General features: G+C 44.9%; 1 protein-coding gene across 8 annotated transcripts in view; it reads left to right on the top strand.

Annotated features, from left to right (window-relative positions):
* GLIS1 (GLIS family zinc finger 1) overlaps positions 1–15,276 on the top strand; it is a 287,375-nt gene that overhangs the window by 219,524 nt on the left and 52,575 nt on the right. For all 8 annotated transcript variants that reach the window (XM_089780431.1, XM_089780429.1, XM_089780428.1 and 5 more), the window contains one exon: positions 12,214–12,375. In XM_089780431.1, the coding sequence (XP_089636557.1) occupies positions 12,214–12,375 (162 nt within the window). The remainder of the gene's footprint in view (positions 1–12,213; positions 12,376–15,276) is intronic.

Genomic DNA, 15,276 nt, shown 5'->3' with positions numbered 1-15,276 from the left:
CCCTTTGCTGTTTTTTTAATTCAGAGCCTCCGGCTCCAGACAACACTAAGGGAAAACTAGTCCTCAGCCCCGCCCCTTCCATCCCAGGCCCCGCCCCTTTCAAGGGTGGAGCCAGCCCATGACCACATACCAAAATTCATTAAGTAGCCCCTCTGTGAAAGTGATTGCCCACCCCTGTCTTACAGAGGCAGCCCAAGCTACGGGCTGACCGGGCTACCGCCCGGGGTGCCCCATTGTAGGGAACACCGTGCGGGGCTGCTGGGCCGGGCAGGGGTGGCACCGCGCATGCACTGGGCACCCGGGACCCAGGGCGCATGAATGGCTCAGGCCAGCCCTGCTGTCTTAGTGGCAGATATTTGGAATGAGGCAAAGGTTCCGTGATTTCTCTGTTGCATAGGGTTGCCAGATGATTTCACCAAAAATGCCAGACACACTTGACATTCCATCACAATCTACATTACCTCTTATTTAGAAAATACCGGACACTTATATTTTCTCATTTTGTTTCCCGAACAGAAAGCTCAAATACTGGACTGTCCAGTTCAAAACCGGATACCTGGCAAGCCTATTTCTGTATGGTCAAAGGACTGAGGCTAAGATGTGGTCTGGTGGCAGGAAAGGCATAAGTAAATAATATCCTGTCAGTGCAATATCAGGAGATAAAACGAATGGGACAGAGATAGGGGGAATGAAGTGGAAGCCTCACTGTTGCTGCTATTTTCTTATCAGTATGTGTCAGTGGGATCCAAAAATAGAGAGAATTTGGCCAAACTAAGAATTTAATACATATTTGTGTGTGTATTTGTGTTGCTAGTGTAGCTTTGACCATATAGGATAGCGTGTGCTTCTGCTCCTCCTAGGGACTTGATTCACCAAAGTATGTTTCTGTATAACTACAAGCATAAAGACAGTTGAAATGAAGTCATTGGATCTTCTCATATGTTTCAGGTTATGTAGTTGCTTAAGGGTCTTACTAGACTGGGATATTGGCCAGTGGAAATTTTGCCACTAGCATAAGTAGGTGCAGGATGGGGTCCTTAATTAATCTGCATTATTCAGAATATTTTGTACTTTGCATTTGGCCATAGATATGGCACTAACTAGCAGTGCCCTAAAAATTATATTGTAGAACAAGATCCTGCATTGATTTGTGCTCTGTATCTCGTTCAGGAGAGAAGTGGCTTTAGTTTACCATAATATACATACGGGGACTAAACATGCTGTAACTTATGCTCTTTCATTATATATCTATAGTTGATTCACCTTAACTTTCCTGAGTACCCCAATGCAGACATGGCCTGATGTGAGAATGGAGGGGTACAGTCGTGCAGTGCACGGTCCATAGACATGAGCTGCATTTTCAAAATGTTGCCTTTAAGGACGATATTTTGGGAATGCCAGATTTTATCACGGTTGTTTTATTTTTTTAGTGAATTTCAGCGTATTTGTTGACTTTTAACTTTTAAAAAATTGCAAATCGCAGGTTGCTGGTTTCTGAAGTTTTGCAGTATTTGTAGCTTTTTTTCCTATTATTTATTTTTCCATGGTTGAATGGAATCTGCTGAAGCTCCTCCCCGCTCTCCAAAAGAGATCAAATGTTCCAAGAGGATTCCTGACCAAATGGAATTTCTGAAGTTATAGGCCACTTGTTTCCAGCTGGTTGGGAGAAGTGTTTGTGATTGCTTGATACAGATCTTCTGATCAATGTCTGTGAGTGGGTGTAGGGCCAGGTCTGCTATACGGACACAATAAGCAATTGCCTAAGGCAGCATAATATTAAGAATGGCAAAAGGTTTAGAGACCATTTAATGTACGAGTGACTGGGAAAGGCAGAAGCTTTACAGTTTGCCTAGAACAGCAAAATTATTGCAGCTGGCCTGAGGGTGCTTGTGTGAGTGTGTGTGTGAATTTATCATATGCAGAGCTGCTTGTGTATTCAAGCAGAAAATATGGTCCACAAAATAAAAAGCTATTCTGGAGATGCAGATCTCTTTGTCCATACTATTTAAAGGGTCAGCCGTCTTCAATCTCTGTCTGATGGATGACCCTTTCTCTGTCAGTAGCCTGAGCTATCATTTAGGAACTGGGAGGCCACTGTTACCCTGGACCAATTTAGAAAAAAAAAATGTAGGGCTAGATTCAGAGCTGGCATCAGCAGGCACAATTTCATTTGGCTTCAATAGAGTCACTGGTTTCTGCCAGCCTTGAATTTTCCCCCTAATATTTTACCCAGACTTCATTAAACTGTCATGTACTTTTTTTTCTATTTACTTTCCTGTCATTGCTGATTACCAAGATTTTTGTATGTAAATAGAAGCTTTCTCTCTACTCTATAGTAAGTCTGCTCCTTCTATCCAGCTCATTCATTGATGCTGAAATCCAGTATTTTTCCTGTCTTGTATTCCTGTCTGGAATCAAACATCACAAATGAAGAAGGTGCCTAACCAGGTTCCAACAGTAATAGAAAGAAGGGTGTCATTCCTGTCATACACTCCAATTAATATGCCAACAGAATGATGATAGACCAGGCCTGGGTAAAATAAGGCCCGTGGGCTGGATGCAAGCCACCGGATCCAGCCAGCGGAGGCACTGGGGAGCCCCAAGCAGACTCCATTGTATACCCCCACATCACTCAAAACCTAGCTGATGGCTCCCCTGCCCTCCCCTCCCCTTCTCTGGAGGGGAGGGGAGAAAGATTCAGGAGCTGCCCTCATCCCCAGCACAATCCCATTGGCCAGTTTCTGGCCAGAAACTGACCAATGGGAGCTGCCTGTTCGAATAACCAAGAACCACCACACACCGTCTCCTCAGCCAGGTTATTCATACACGCACATGGCCGGGCAGGCAAGCTGGGTGGGAAATGTTTTAAGCTCTGCAAGTCTATAAGTCTCATGGCCAGAGCCTGCCTCTAGCACCCCAGCCCCTCCTTCCCCAACACTCTGCCCCCCAATCAACATATCCAAACTCTCTGCCCCCCTCTTGCACCCATACCCCCTCCTAGATCTGGCCCCCCAATCTCCTGCCCCAGATCACAGTCCCCTCCTATCCTAGGCCACATCCCAAACCTCTGCACACCAGCCTCCTGCCATAGGTCACAATTGCCTCCTTCACCCAAACTCCCTCCTAGACTCCATTCTCCCTCCTGCACCCCAGTCCCTTACCCCAAGCTCCCTTCTGCACCCAACCTCCATCCTAGACCCCGCATCTCCTCCATTAATATCATGAAAGAGTGCGGCCATCAACCGCTTTCCAAAATCTTGGAGTGCCCCCCCTCGTCAAAAATTATTGCCCACACCTGTGCTAGAGCAATTCTTTCACCAGCTGCAACACCTCATACTGATTCCCAGAGCGATTCCCACTCACATAGAATTTTGTTCTTATGCATTAGACTGAGACCACCACCAGACTGTCATGACTTCAGGTCACTACTGATTTCAGCTACATTGAGCTGGAGTCTAGGGGATGATCTAGAGGTGAAAAGCTCCTTATCCCATTACAAGTGCCCTGAGCCAGCCAATTCCCTGAGCGTGGGCCACTGTTCTCTTTCTTTTGTGCCTCCAATTTACAGAACACAAGTGGTCCAGCTCCTCTGGTGAGGCTGAAAGCATCTGCTGGGTCAGCAGTTCAAAGCAATATTTTAGGTAATCATTTCGTATGTGACACAGTCATATTTAAATCACCCAGCCAAGCAGGTGCTGGAACATCTGCATATCTGGACAGTTTCTAGTACCAGGCATGATCATTTTGTAGTAGGGAATCACTTTCAGACCCATTCTGACAATAAATAAGGGAAATCTGTGATTTATTTAACACCCCAGCTGCAGTGATTATTGGCCCACCCCTACTTCCACTGATGTCAGTAGGAGCTTTGCTATTGACTTCAATTAGGGTCAGACCTTAACTTTCTGTGTGTTGCTCACTCATTGGAAATCTGCAGGACAAGCCATGTGTATGTGTGAGCGAGAAAGCGACAGAAAGGAGGAATGGATTAGAGCAAGGGGGGGCTGAGCCTTTTAATCCAGCCCGCAGCCTGCACCGCTGGGACGCTCAGCCCAGAGCAGCTCCTTGCTACCCAAAGCAGCTGACAGGTCAGTGTGCCCTCTGCACTGCCCTCTGGGGAAAGGGAGAGGCTTCGCATGCTGCCTCGCCACCAGCACAAACTCTCCGCTCCTATTGGCCAGAAACCGACCAATGGGAGTTGAGAGATTGTGCTGGGAGCAGGGGCAGTGCGCAAAGCCCCCACCCCACCCCATGTGCATCACAGAGAGCCGCATGGAATAGCCAGCTGCTTGGAGCAGACAGGGCTGCTGACAGGCAGGGAGCCTACCTGAAGGTCCTGTGGGCTGCTAGCCGGAAGCCACTTAGGTAAGCACCTCCTAGACAGAGCCTGCATCTGGCACCCTACCCCTTCCTGCATTCCAACTCCCTGCCCCAGATCATAACTCCCTCCCAGAACCTGCACCCCCTCCACCATCCCTCCTACAGGCATGAATCCTCTCCTGAACCCATACACCCTCCAGGACCCTGTACCCCAATCCTCTGCCCAAAATCACAACCCCCTCCTTCACTCAAACTCCCTCTCAGACCCCACATCCTCTCCTGCACCCCAGTCCTCTACCCTGAGCTCCCTTCTGCACCTAACCTCCATCCCAGACCCTACGCCTCCTCCATAGAAAAGGGCAGCCCTTGACCACTTACCAAAATCTTGGAGTGCCCTCCCCCCTGTCAAAAATTGTCCACCCCTGTACTAGAGTTTGGTCACTTACACTTGGATAACTACTGTATACTCTCTAGGGCTATGTCTACACAACCACCCTAGTTCGAACTAGGGTGGTTAATGTAGTCATACAAACTTGCAAATGAAGCCCAGGATTTGAATTTCCCGGGCTTCATTTGCATGTTGCCGGGCGCCGCCATTTTTAAATGTCCGCTAGTGCGGACTCCGTGCCCGCGGCTACCCGCGGCACGAACTAGATAGTTCGGACTAGGCTTCCTATTCCGAACTATCTGTACGCCTCGTTCCACGTTCCTCGTTCCACGTACAGATAATTCGGAATAGGAAGCCTAGTCCGAACTATCTAGTTCGTGCCGCATGTAGCCACGGGCACGGAGTCCGCACTAGCGGACATTTAAAAATGGCGGCGCCCGGCAACATGCAAATGAAGCCCGGGAAATTCAAATCCCGGGCTTCATTTGCAAGTTCGTATGACTACATTAACCACCCTAATTCGAACTAGGGTGGTAGTGTAGATATACCCAAGATGAAATCCTGATCTACCTGAAGTCAATGACAATCCTTCTGTAGACTTCAGTAGAGGAGGGATTTTGCCCTCTCTCCTGTCTTTGATATCTTTCATGCAAGCTTCTAGTCAACTAGTATCACCAGAAACTTAGTGTCTGTAAATGAAAATTTTAAAATACTTCTCACTCTTAAAACTTCCCCCCGAGAGCTGTGATAAAGGCTAGCTGGCTTCATTTCTCAAATAAACTGTTTGAGATCCCAAATGGTTGAGGAGGCAACTTCCCGGCTGTGCAAGCAGGAGTATCCCTGGCCATGTTGCTGGAAAACGTGTCTCACATCCTTAATCACACCCACACTTCTGCAGTTGAGCCAAATGCCCCCCAAACCTGACAGCCTCCCAGTCAGAGCAGGGAAGAGGGGAAATGGATGTGGGCACCTAGGGCAGCTGCCATACTCCCTTGCCCACCCTGGAACTGGCTTGCAGGGATGATGGCAAATGTGCAATACAGTAGAACTGCGATGGAGACGAAGCTGGGCAGAGCGAGGAACTCACCAGAGTGCAGCATACAGCACCTGGGCCGTGGAATGAAAGATGGCTACTTTCCTTATTTATTCATCCTGATCTAATTGGAAACACCTATCCCTAGGAGCAGGGGAGTCGACAGCTTCTGCAGGCCCTGAGGCAAGGTGTGGCGGGATCTGGGAGGGGCCTCAGGCGGAAGTGGTGAGGCCCAAGGGGCAGCTAGCCCCCTCAGTGCTGGCCAGAGCACTGCTCTGGGTCCCCCTCCCCAACCCTCAGAGTCACACGGAGCCAGTGTGGTGCTCCGCCGGCAATTTATAGGGCCTAGGACTCTGGCTGTCGCTGTAACAGTGGCATCAGCCAGGAGCTCTGGGTCCCTTAGAATCACTATGACCCAGGGCAGTTGCCCCCTTTGTCCTCCCTCCCATACCCTGTGAGCAGGCCTGCCTAGGAAAACAGTGGGGAAAAAACAGGAAATTTCAATTTTTTGGCCAAAGAATTACTAACTGAAAATTTTCAGCCAAGAACAGAAAAATATTGGCTGACAAATTTGGTTTGAAAATATCTCCGTTGCCATGGTGCATCCTAAGAATTTTAGTTCTGGTGCCTCATACTCTCATTTTCCTCTGTGGGCCAGACTTCCTGACTGTGTATCCCATGATGCCCCACAGACTGCTCGTTGTTTTAAAAACTATGGATTAACACAGCTACCTCTCTGAGGGTACGTCTACACTACAGCGCTAGTTCGAACTAACTTAGTTCGAATTAGTTAATTCGAACTAAGCTAGTTCGAACTAACGCATCTAGAACTAAAAACTAGTTCGAACTAGCGTTTTGCTAGTTCGAACTAGTAAGTCCACATTGAGTGGACTCTGAACAGGGCTTAATGATGGCCGGAAGCAGTGCCGGCAGGGCATAAAAGGAGGACTTAGAGCATGGAGATACTGTCTCAGGCTAGCCGAGGGCTGCGCTTAAAGGGTCCCAACCCCCACCCCGGACACACAGTTCTAAGGGGTGCCCCGCTTGCAAAGAAGTTCTGGCTTGGAGTGCCCTGAGTGCCCACACTGGGCACATCACACCACTCGGCCATCAGCCCGGCTGCACTTGCCGCAGGCTGCCATCTGGGGAGAGGGAGTAATTGGGGGGCTGCAGGAGAGCTTCCACCCCCAGAAGCCCGCAGAGCCAGCCCAGTCCTCCCCATCGGGGGCTCGTACCCCATTCCTCCCTCACCTCCTTCCACTTGCCCTTCCCTAGCCCCCCTTCTTATTGATGTACAAAATAAAGATAACGTTTCTTCCAACATTGACTCTGTCTTTATTGAAAAAAACTGGGGGAGACTGGGAAAAGGAGGTGGGAGAGGGGAAGAGAAAGGCTGGGAGAGGGGAGGGCAACTAACATGATCAGGGGTTGGGAACAGGTCCCAGATGAAGAGAGGCTACAGAGACTGGGACTGTTCAGCTTAGAAAAGAGGAGACGGAGGGGGGACAGGATAGAGGTCTCTAAAAGCAGGGGTTGGGTGGAGAGGGTGCATTCAGAAAAGTTCTTTCTGAGTTCCCATAAAGAAGGACTAGAGGACACCAAAGGAAAGGAATGGGTAGCAGGCTTGAAACTAGTAAGAGAAAGTTGTTCTTGACAAAGCAAATAGTTAACCTGTGGAACTCCTTGCTGCAGGAGGCTGTGAAGGCTAGAACTAGAACAGAGTTTAAAGGGAAGTGAGATAAAGTGATGGAGGTTGGGTCCATGGAGTCCTATTAGCCAGAGGGTAGGAGTGGTGTCCCTGCCCAAAGTTTGTGGAAGGCTGGAGAGGGATGGCACGAGACAAATGGCTTGGTCATTGTCTTCGGTCCATCCCCTCCAGGGTCCCTAGGGTTGGCCGCTGTTGGCAGACAGGCTACTGGGCTAGATGGACCTTTGGTCTGACCCAGTACGGCCATTGTAAGCTCAGGGCTCAGGGTCGGGGGTCTCAGTGGACCCCCTTGATTTTCATGCACACCTGGTCCTGGGTGGCCAGGCTGGCAGCTCTCCTGCCCTAGACGGCCACTTTCCTGTGCCTAGTGCGGAGATCGTGGACGAGGTCCACGATGTCCGCACTAGCCCAGGAAGGTGCCCGCCTCTTGCGGTCCAGGGCAAGCTCCCGGGAGCCGCCAGCCTGGTCCCGGCAAGAGGGGGTGGGCTGGGGGGCATCGGGTGGGTGGCTCTGTGCCGTGCCAGGTGCAGGGTCTGCTAGCTGGGTGCTGGCAGGCTTGCACCTGGCACGGGCACCGTAGCCAGCCCGTGCCCCTTTAAGGGGTCCGGGGCCGGGAGGGGGGCATAGAGTTTCCCTGGTGTTGGCCAGAGTGGCCACCAGGGAAACCTGGGGAGGGCTAGCCTCCCACTAGTTCGAACTAAAGGGCTACACAGCCCTTAGTTCGAACTAGCTAGTTCGAACTAGGCGTTAGTCCTCGTAAAATGAGGTTTACCTAGTTCGAACTAAGCGCTCCGCTAGTTCGATTCAAATTCGAACTAGCGGAGCGCTAGTGTAGCGCATAGGAAAGTTAGTTCGAACTAACGTCCGTTAGTTCGAACTAACTTTCTAGTGTAGACATACCCTGAGACTCATAGCCACTCTGCTTGGTGATCCACTGAATTCCATATCTGCAGTACATCATGGGAGAGATATGATGTTAAAATCTGGCTCATAGAAGAGAATGGAGAATCACACCACAACTTCAAGGAGGCACTGCAGCAACATTGCCAAACTGATTTTTTTTTTTCAGTTGTTGGACAAAATTTTCAGGTTTGTTTGGAGGTTTTTTTTGGGGGGGGGGGGGCAAGGTTCCGCTTTTCAATTGAAATTCAAAATTTTCCACAGAAAGCACATGCTCTTTGCCAAAAATTGTGTTTTGTTGAAAACTCCATTTTCTTTGGAAAAAAAATCAAGACCATTTTCAGCCGGGTCTGGTAAACAAAAGAGCAAAATGCATAATTGTTTATTTATGTCAGGATTTTAAAGTTCCCACAGTTAGATTTTATTAACACATGCGATCATCTGAAATTACATGTAAGGATGTATTTATAAGGCCTAATCCTGTGAAGTACAAGCAAGGATCTTTAATTTCCATTAGCACTTCGTAAGAACAGGTTACTACTAGTGTTACAGTAGTTACTAAATGGAAAGGCATACAATAAATATACTGCATACAGTATTTGAGGAGAAAGTTCAGCTCCAGTTAATATAATCTTGGATGAGGTTAAACTTTTGCAAAATGCAACAAGCAGATCTAATGTACCCTTGGCAGTCTCATTTTACTTCTTAGAAATACCATTTACAGTACAGGAACATGAACCAGATCCTTAGATGAGGTAAATTTGTGTCGCTCCTTGGAAGTTTATGGAGTTATACCACTTTACACCAGGTGAGACACTGGTCCATAGAATTTGCCATGCCAAATCAGATATTTGGCATTCAGTTTTATTTACTACAAGAAGGAGAGTTTCCTTCTGGTTTTTGTTGTGTAAAATAGGGACCAGGCAAAACATCTGGAAATATGAAATGTAACAGGCCTTTAAAAAACAGCTGCAGTCTTGTCTTGAAGCAAAGCAAAACAGAGGAACTTATTTCAAAAGTGTGATTATGTACTTCTAAGACAGCAAATGGATATTGCAGCAAAAATACAAAGAATCAGGGTATATTTGGTTGATTCTAACCACATGTTGAGAGGGCCTTCTGAGTTTGTCTCTTTAATTTTTTGCCTCGTGTCAAAAAGATGCATATTAGGTTCAACACATTTTATTCAATGGTACCAATTTTTTGACAAAAACAAGCTGATGACCAGTTAGGAAATTTGATAAGGCCAACTGGTTAATACAGCCTTTCCTGATGTGTATCAGATACCAACAAATTCTATCATCACATATGTCAAATTATAGATTAGAATCCATATTACAAACTGATAAGAGAAACCATTCTATCCACTTAGTTTTATATTACAGCAGGAACAGTACTAGAACAGAGGCTAGAGTGCTTATGTTTAATCCTTCACTAGGCTCTGTTTTTCTTTTACAGCAAGCCATCTGTATTTCAATCCGAGAGAGGGGTTAAAGTTCCAAGGGAAAATATATTTTATATAGGATCACAAATGTACTAGTACACATAAAATTTAGTAACATAAATTTTAGAACTAGACCTTGGAATCCTGTAGTGTAATAGAAACAAAGCTAAAGAGGAAAAGGTGTCATATTTTGGTAGTGTCACTTGTAGCTAAGCGGTATGTCCTGGCAAGGATCTAACAGCCCTTTCAATTTACATCAGTCGGCTTTGGATCAGTAGTATCCGTTTTTTCCATGGGAGCGGAAGGCACCCAGCAACTACGAAACACTCGGTACTGTGAAACAGTTAAATTGTCTCATATTCTTTGTACAATCACATACTTTTTCTCTTTCAGAGTTTATATTTTTACACTAGTAGAACACTAAGTGTAATAGTGATCATTCTTATTTTTCATGTGTCTGTTTAATCTGGATTAGTATCTCTTCAAATGTATATACTCAGAGACTAATTCACATGCATTCTTGCCAAATTCTGCTCACTCACTCTCCAGTGTGGAGAGTGTCTGATGTAGTGAGTTTTCATGGTAATTTTGCAAGACTTTCATAAACTCATGAATAGTAATACTTCTACATCTTCAGCTGCTAGCCATCTCTCTTAATATTGCTTATCCACATCTGTATTTGCTCTTGACCGATAGGATTTGTTACAGATGCTACACAGCACTGTAAGCTACCAATTGATGCTTTCTTAATGAAACCAGAACAGTAAAAGCCAGTATTGCTCAGATAACTAGTTAAATAAATATGGGGAATCAAGCAAGCAGTTGATGTGCCAGCTGCAGACAGGCTAGAGGAAAAGTGGCACATCAGCAATTAGGCTGCATCCACACTACAATGGTAAGTCGACCTAAGATACGTAACTCCATAAATAACAAAGCTGCAGTTTATATACCCATAAGCTGTATTACCACAAAGTCTACAACCTGGAGAGTCAACAAAAGAAACTGTCCAGTCGACTTCCCTCACTCTTCCCATCTAGAAGAGAGTACAGAGGTTAACTGCAGAGCCATCTATGGTTGATTTGGCAGGTCTTAACTAGACCGGCTAAATCGACTGCTGTTATATCAATCTCAGAGCATCAGCCTGGGCTGTAGTGTAGACAAAGGCCTAGTTTGAATAATACAGAGTTGGAGCAAATCATTTTCTGTAGCATATTTTTTTCTATTCATTTTGCAGCATTTCAGCTCTCTGAAAATACGCTCTTCCAAGCTGCACGATTCTCTCAGTTCTGTGTGTGGCAGTGGATTGTTATACCCCATAGAGTTTTTTATGCCAATTCATGTTATACTCCCGGTGACAGTCTACACCAAAAAATTAAAAATTCCATGCCATAATATTAAAAAAAATCTGTGCACAATATTTTAAAATTCTGCACATTTTATCTGTCAAAATAACACTACATAATGATGCCAGTTTCAATTATTTTGGTGATTTATTTCAAAATACCTGTCAGCAAGTATGTCTGTAATAATTCAGACACACACAGAAATTCCCCCAGGAACAGAGAATTAAAGAAACCCATATAACAGCTAGTTCCCATTTTTCTGCCCTCCCCACCCCCCACCAGAGCCCAGCTAGAGGGCCAGATACCCACAACCCTACCCCTCTAAAGCCCACCAGCAGGGCCCCTCCAGCCAGCATACTTAAGCCCCTCCTCTCCAGAGCCCAATCGCAAGCTCTCCCTCCCTCTCCCCCCGCCCAGATTCCCACACCCCATCTTCCTCCCGAGGCCAGCTGCAGAGCCCGCTGGCCCAAACACACTTCCTCCACCCCTCCCAGAGCACAGAGGTCCAGAGAGAGAAACAGCCTGATGCTACTTCCACTTGCTGCCTTCTCTTTTCCTAAGGGCATGCTGGGAACTACAGGTGCCAGGAAGTCTCTGGCTCCCTTTCCCCTCCTCCCAACCAGCAGTGTCCGTACAAGCTGGGTTCTGCAGAGTCCAGTGGCAGCTCACAGCACTGCAGCCCGTTTCTGTGGAGGAAAGGAAATTCTGCATGCACAATGTTAAATTGGGCAAAATTCTGCATTGCACAGTGGCACAGAATTCCCCCAGGAATGATGTTAAAAACACCGAGAACACTTCAGAAGCTGAACACCTGTTCTTTCTTTAGACCTTACAAAAATGTATCTTTCAGGTTCAACACTGCATGTGTGAGATGTTCTTCTCTATCCGCTCACCATGCTTTTCATGATAGATGAAATTAACAGCCCAAAAAGTTGTTTCACACCCATAAATTTCAGCAGATGTTTGAGTTTTGATTGATTTATTACATGTCAGCTTGGGTTTTACACTGAAGTCATTGTGACTACACATGGTTTATTTAATAATGCTTAACTGAAATGTTTCATGGCTTTATTGCAGTTTGAAGGGTGCAACAAGGCATTCTCTAGGCTTGAAAACCTTAAGATTCACCTGCGAAGTCATACTGGAGAGAAACCTTACCTATGTCAGCATCCTGGCTGCCAGAAAGCTTTCAGTAACTCCAGTGATCGGGCAAAGCACCAGCGCACACACCTGGATACTGTAAGCATTACCTTATTTCATATTATCATTTGCACAGAGAATTTAAACAGGTTTTGTACAGGATCTGCATTGAAACTGGCACTGAAATTGCATTGAAGCTTCCATTTCATGAAAATGTCTGAATAGTAGGAGGTGAAGAAAGAGATGCTTTGATTTTTTTATTTTTTTTAGCTGCATGTTTTTTTTTTTTTTTTTTTTTTTTTTTTTTTTAATAATGGAGGATTTGCTCATTTAACTACCGAGGGCCAAATTCCATTACCCTTACTCAAAAGGAGGAATATGTTACTCTGGGAATATTCCTGGAATAAGGTATCGCTCACCATGAGGTAAAGTAAGGTGCTCCTCTGTGTTTGTAAAAGGGGGCGAAGCAAGACTTGAAAAATTGTTACTGTAAGCAATTCAATGGTTTTCTTGCATATTTTGACATAGTCTGGTCTAAATGACCACAGGAACAAGGCAATCGCCTGAAGAGATAATAAATTAATGGACACAATGTTGTGAACCCCCGCCAAAAAGGAGAATGCATCAACTCTAATGTGCTGCTCTTCTTGCACACACAACACATGGACTTATTCTAAACCCTATTGATGTTAGTGGAAGCCTGTTCATTGGCTTCAGCGATGGGCTTTGGATGAGACCCTCAGAAAGCCTGCCAGGAGAAGAGAATATTTATAGTAGGGATGTGAAGGTGTAACCATGTAAATGGTTAAACGATGAGCCTGGGCTTATTGGTTACCATTCATGGTTACACACAGGCTCATGCCCCGCTCCTGGGGAGTGGCTGCCATCCCATGCTGCTGCCTGTCAGTCAGAGGGAGCTGTATCAGAGGCAGGAGTGCAGGGCGGTAGCCAGATCCCTAGGAGTGGGGCTGGCAGGCGGGAGTTAGTACTTGCCAGGGAGCCAACTTAAAAGCCGACTCCCGGGGAGCCAGCTACCATTGCGGGAACGAGGGGAAGTATTATTGTGTAATCGCTGAGTTTTTCAGCAGTTACACTGTTACACAATTACCCACTTTTTAACATCCTTACTCTGCAGTGTGATTCTCAGAAGTGGAGTTTTATGGACGTGTATCTGCAAAGGGAGAACCAGTAAAAGATACAAAATGTGCTTTTCTTCTTGATCCATAATAGAAAGGCCATGTTAGCTGGCCCTTTTTCCAGGATGCTTGGGTTTCTGACATATTACCCTTTAATCAGTTTTTTTGAGTAGCCATTCTAAAATACTTAATTTGTCCTGAAGTTACCCTAAACCCGATAAAAAATTAATTAGTCAATTTCAAGGCAAAGGAAGCAGACACACAACATAGGCCAGTTAAATCTCAGCCTAGAGTTTATGAAGAATAAGAAGAGTCATTCCTTTATCTTTTTCAAAGAGGTGAATATATGGTTTAACGTTTGGCCGAGTGTTTATGAGGCAGAACTTTTGAGTTTAATTGATATTTACTTTTTAAGCAGCTACATATTTCAGACAGTGCAGCATTAAGGAATGCGTAATGTACATTATGCCTTCCAAAAACAAACAAGTAAGAGAAGCGAGTCAGTCACATTTTCCAAACCCAAGCACACTTACAATAACAATGTTTTATTTATTTGAAAGTCAACCTGAAATATTTGAATTTGTAATTAGTTTTAAAATGTCTCTCTTTTGAAACTGAATATACTGTATGGGATACACATTTTTGAAGTTTAACTGCTTGAAGCTATATATATATTAGTGTTTTTATAAGCTTGATTCGCCAATGGAATATCATTTACTAGAGCTTTTGTACAATTATACAGTACACTGAACAAAATAACCCAGTCTTATATCTGTTGATGTATGTGTTATTGCAAAGAAATCTCTAAACTTAGCTCTCTCTCTTTTCTTCTCCTTTTCTTTGTTTCTTAACCTCTGAAATGCTCATACATCAGCGCAAAGGTACAGTAATAATTTTTGACTAACTTTCCAACTTTCCTGAAACTGTTATTCATGCTTCCCTGTTACAGGTTCTTTGAAATTCTCACTATATTCATATTCTGCCGACACTAACATTAATTTGCTTGCTCCATTTAAGACCTGTTGGGGTTTTTTTAGCATTTTTTCCCATTATAGAATGTCTATTTAAGCGATTAATGATGCATGTATGATTTTATTGTAAAGGTTAGATGTAATATTAGCACAGAGGACCTGGAGACCCCTTTTAAAACTAAGCATATATTGAAGGACTGTGTGAATGTCCTAGCAAAAAAGATTTAGGCAATTTTTAAGAATGAGCATTTTGTTGATCTAGTTTCCCTATCACTGATAGTGTTACATGGTTAGAAAAATATTCTGCTGGTTCTTCTATTGAGGAAATTGGTAAAGGTTTCTATAGTCCTGCCTCAGGAGTCTGGTTTCTGTGTATTCTAGTGACTTTCAATAAATCTACTTTCTTATATAGGTTTCTGGGTAGGCATTATGTTGGCCTTTAAGGCTTTGAGTTGGTGAATGATCCTATTTTTCCTTTGGAAACTTCCTCCTGGTATAAGGAACAGGACTACTTACACTCTGGAGGCACCTAGAAAAAAAAGGGATTTATATGGATGCTTATTTCTTATGGAGCACATTTGGTATTGATTTAAAACTCTGCATGCGGGTCAACCCATCGTTTATCTTCTCAGAAAGGAGAATGTGTAAATAATTACCAGGACCTGTTAGATTGGGTTGGTTTGATCAAATAACTGAAATTACTAGGTCATATTTCCCATGGTGAAAGCAGAATTAGGGAAGTTATCTGTGCTGCAGATAGGAAGGGGTGTCATCACTCTTCCAATGCTGCTGAAATTCATTTTATTTGTATCAAGCCAGAGTAACTGGGCTTTCTCCCACTGAAGTGTAGGGATAAAACAGAACCACATCATGGGAATGGAGCTGCAGACTGC

The sequence above is a fragment of the Pelodiscus sinensis genome, chromosome 9 (genome assembly GCF_052426305.1).
Source record: "Pelodiscus sinensis isolate ZL-2025 chromosome 9, ASM5242630v1, whole genome shotgun sequence".
NCBI classification, from domain to species: domain Eukaryota; kingdom Metazoa; phylum Chordata; order Testudines; family Trionychidae; genus Pelodiscus; species Pelodiscus sinensis.
The sequence above is the reverse complement of the archived record's forward strand: the minus strand, read 5'-3'. Positions and strand labels throughout refer to the sequence as shown.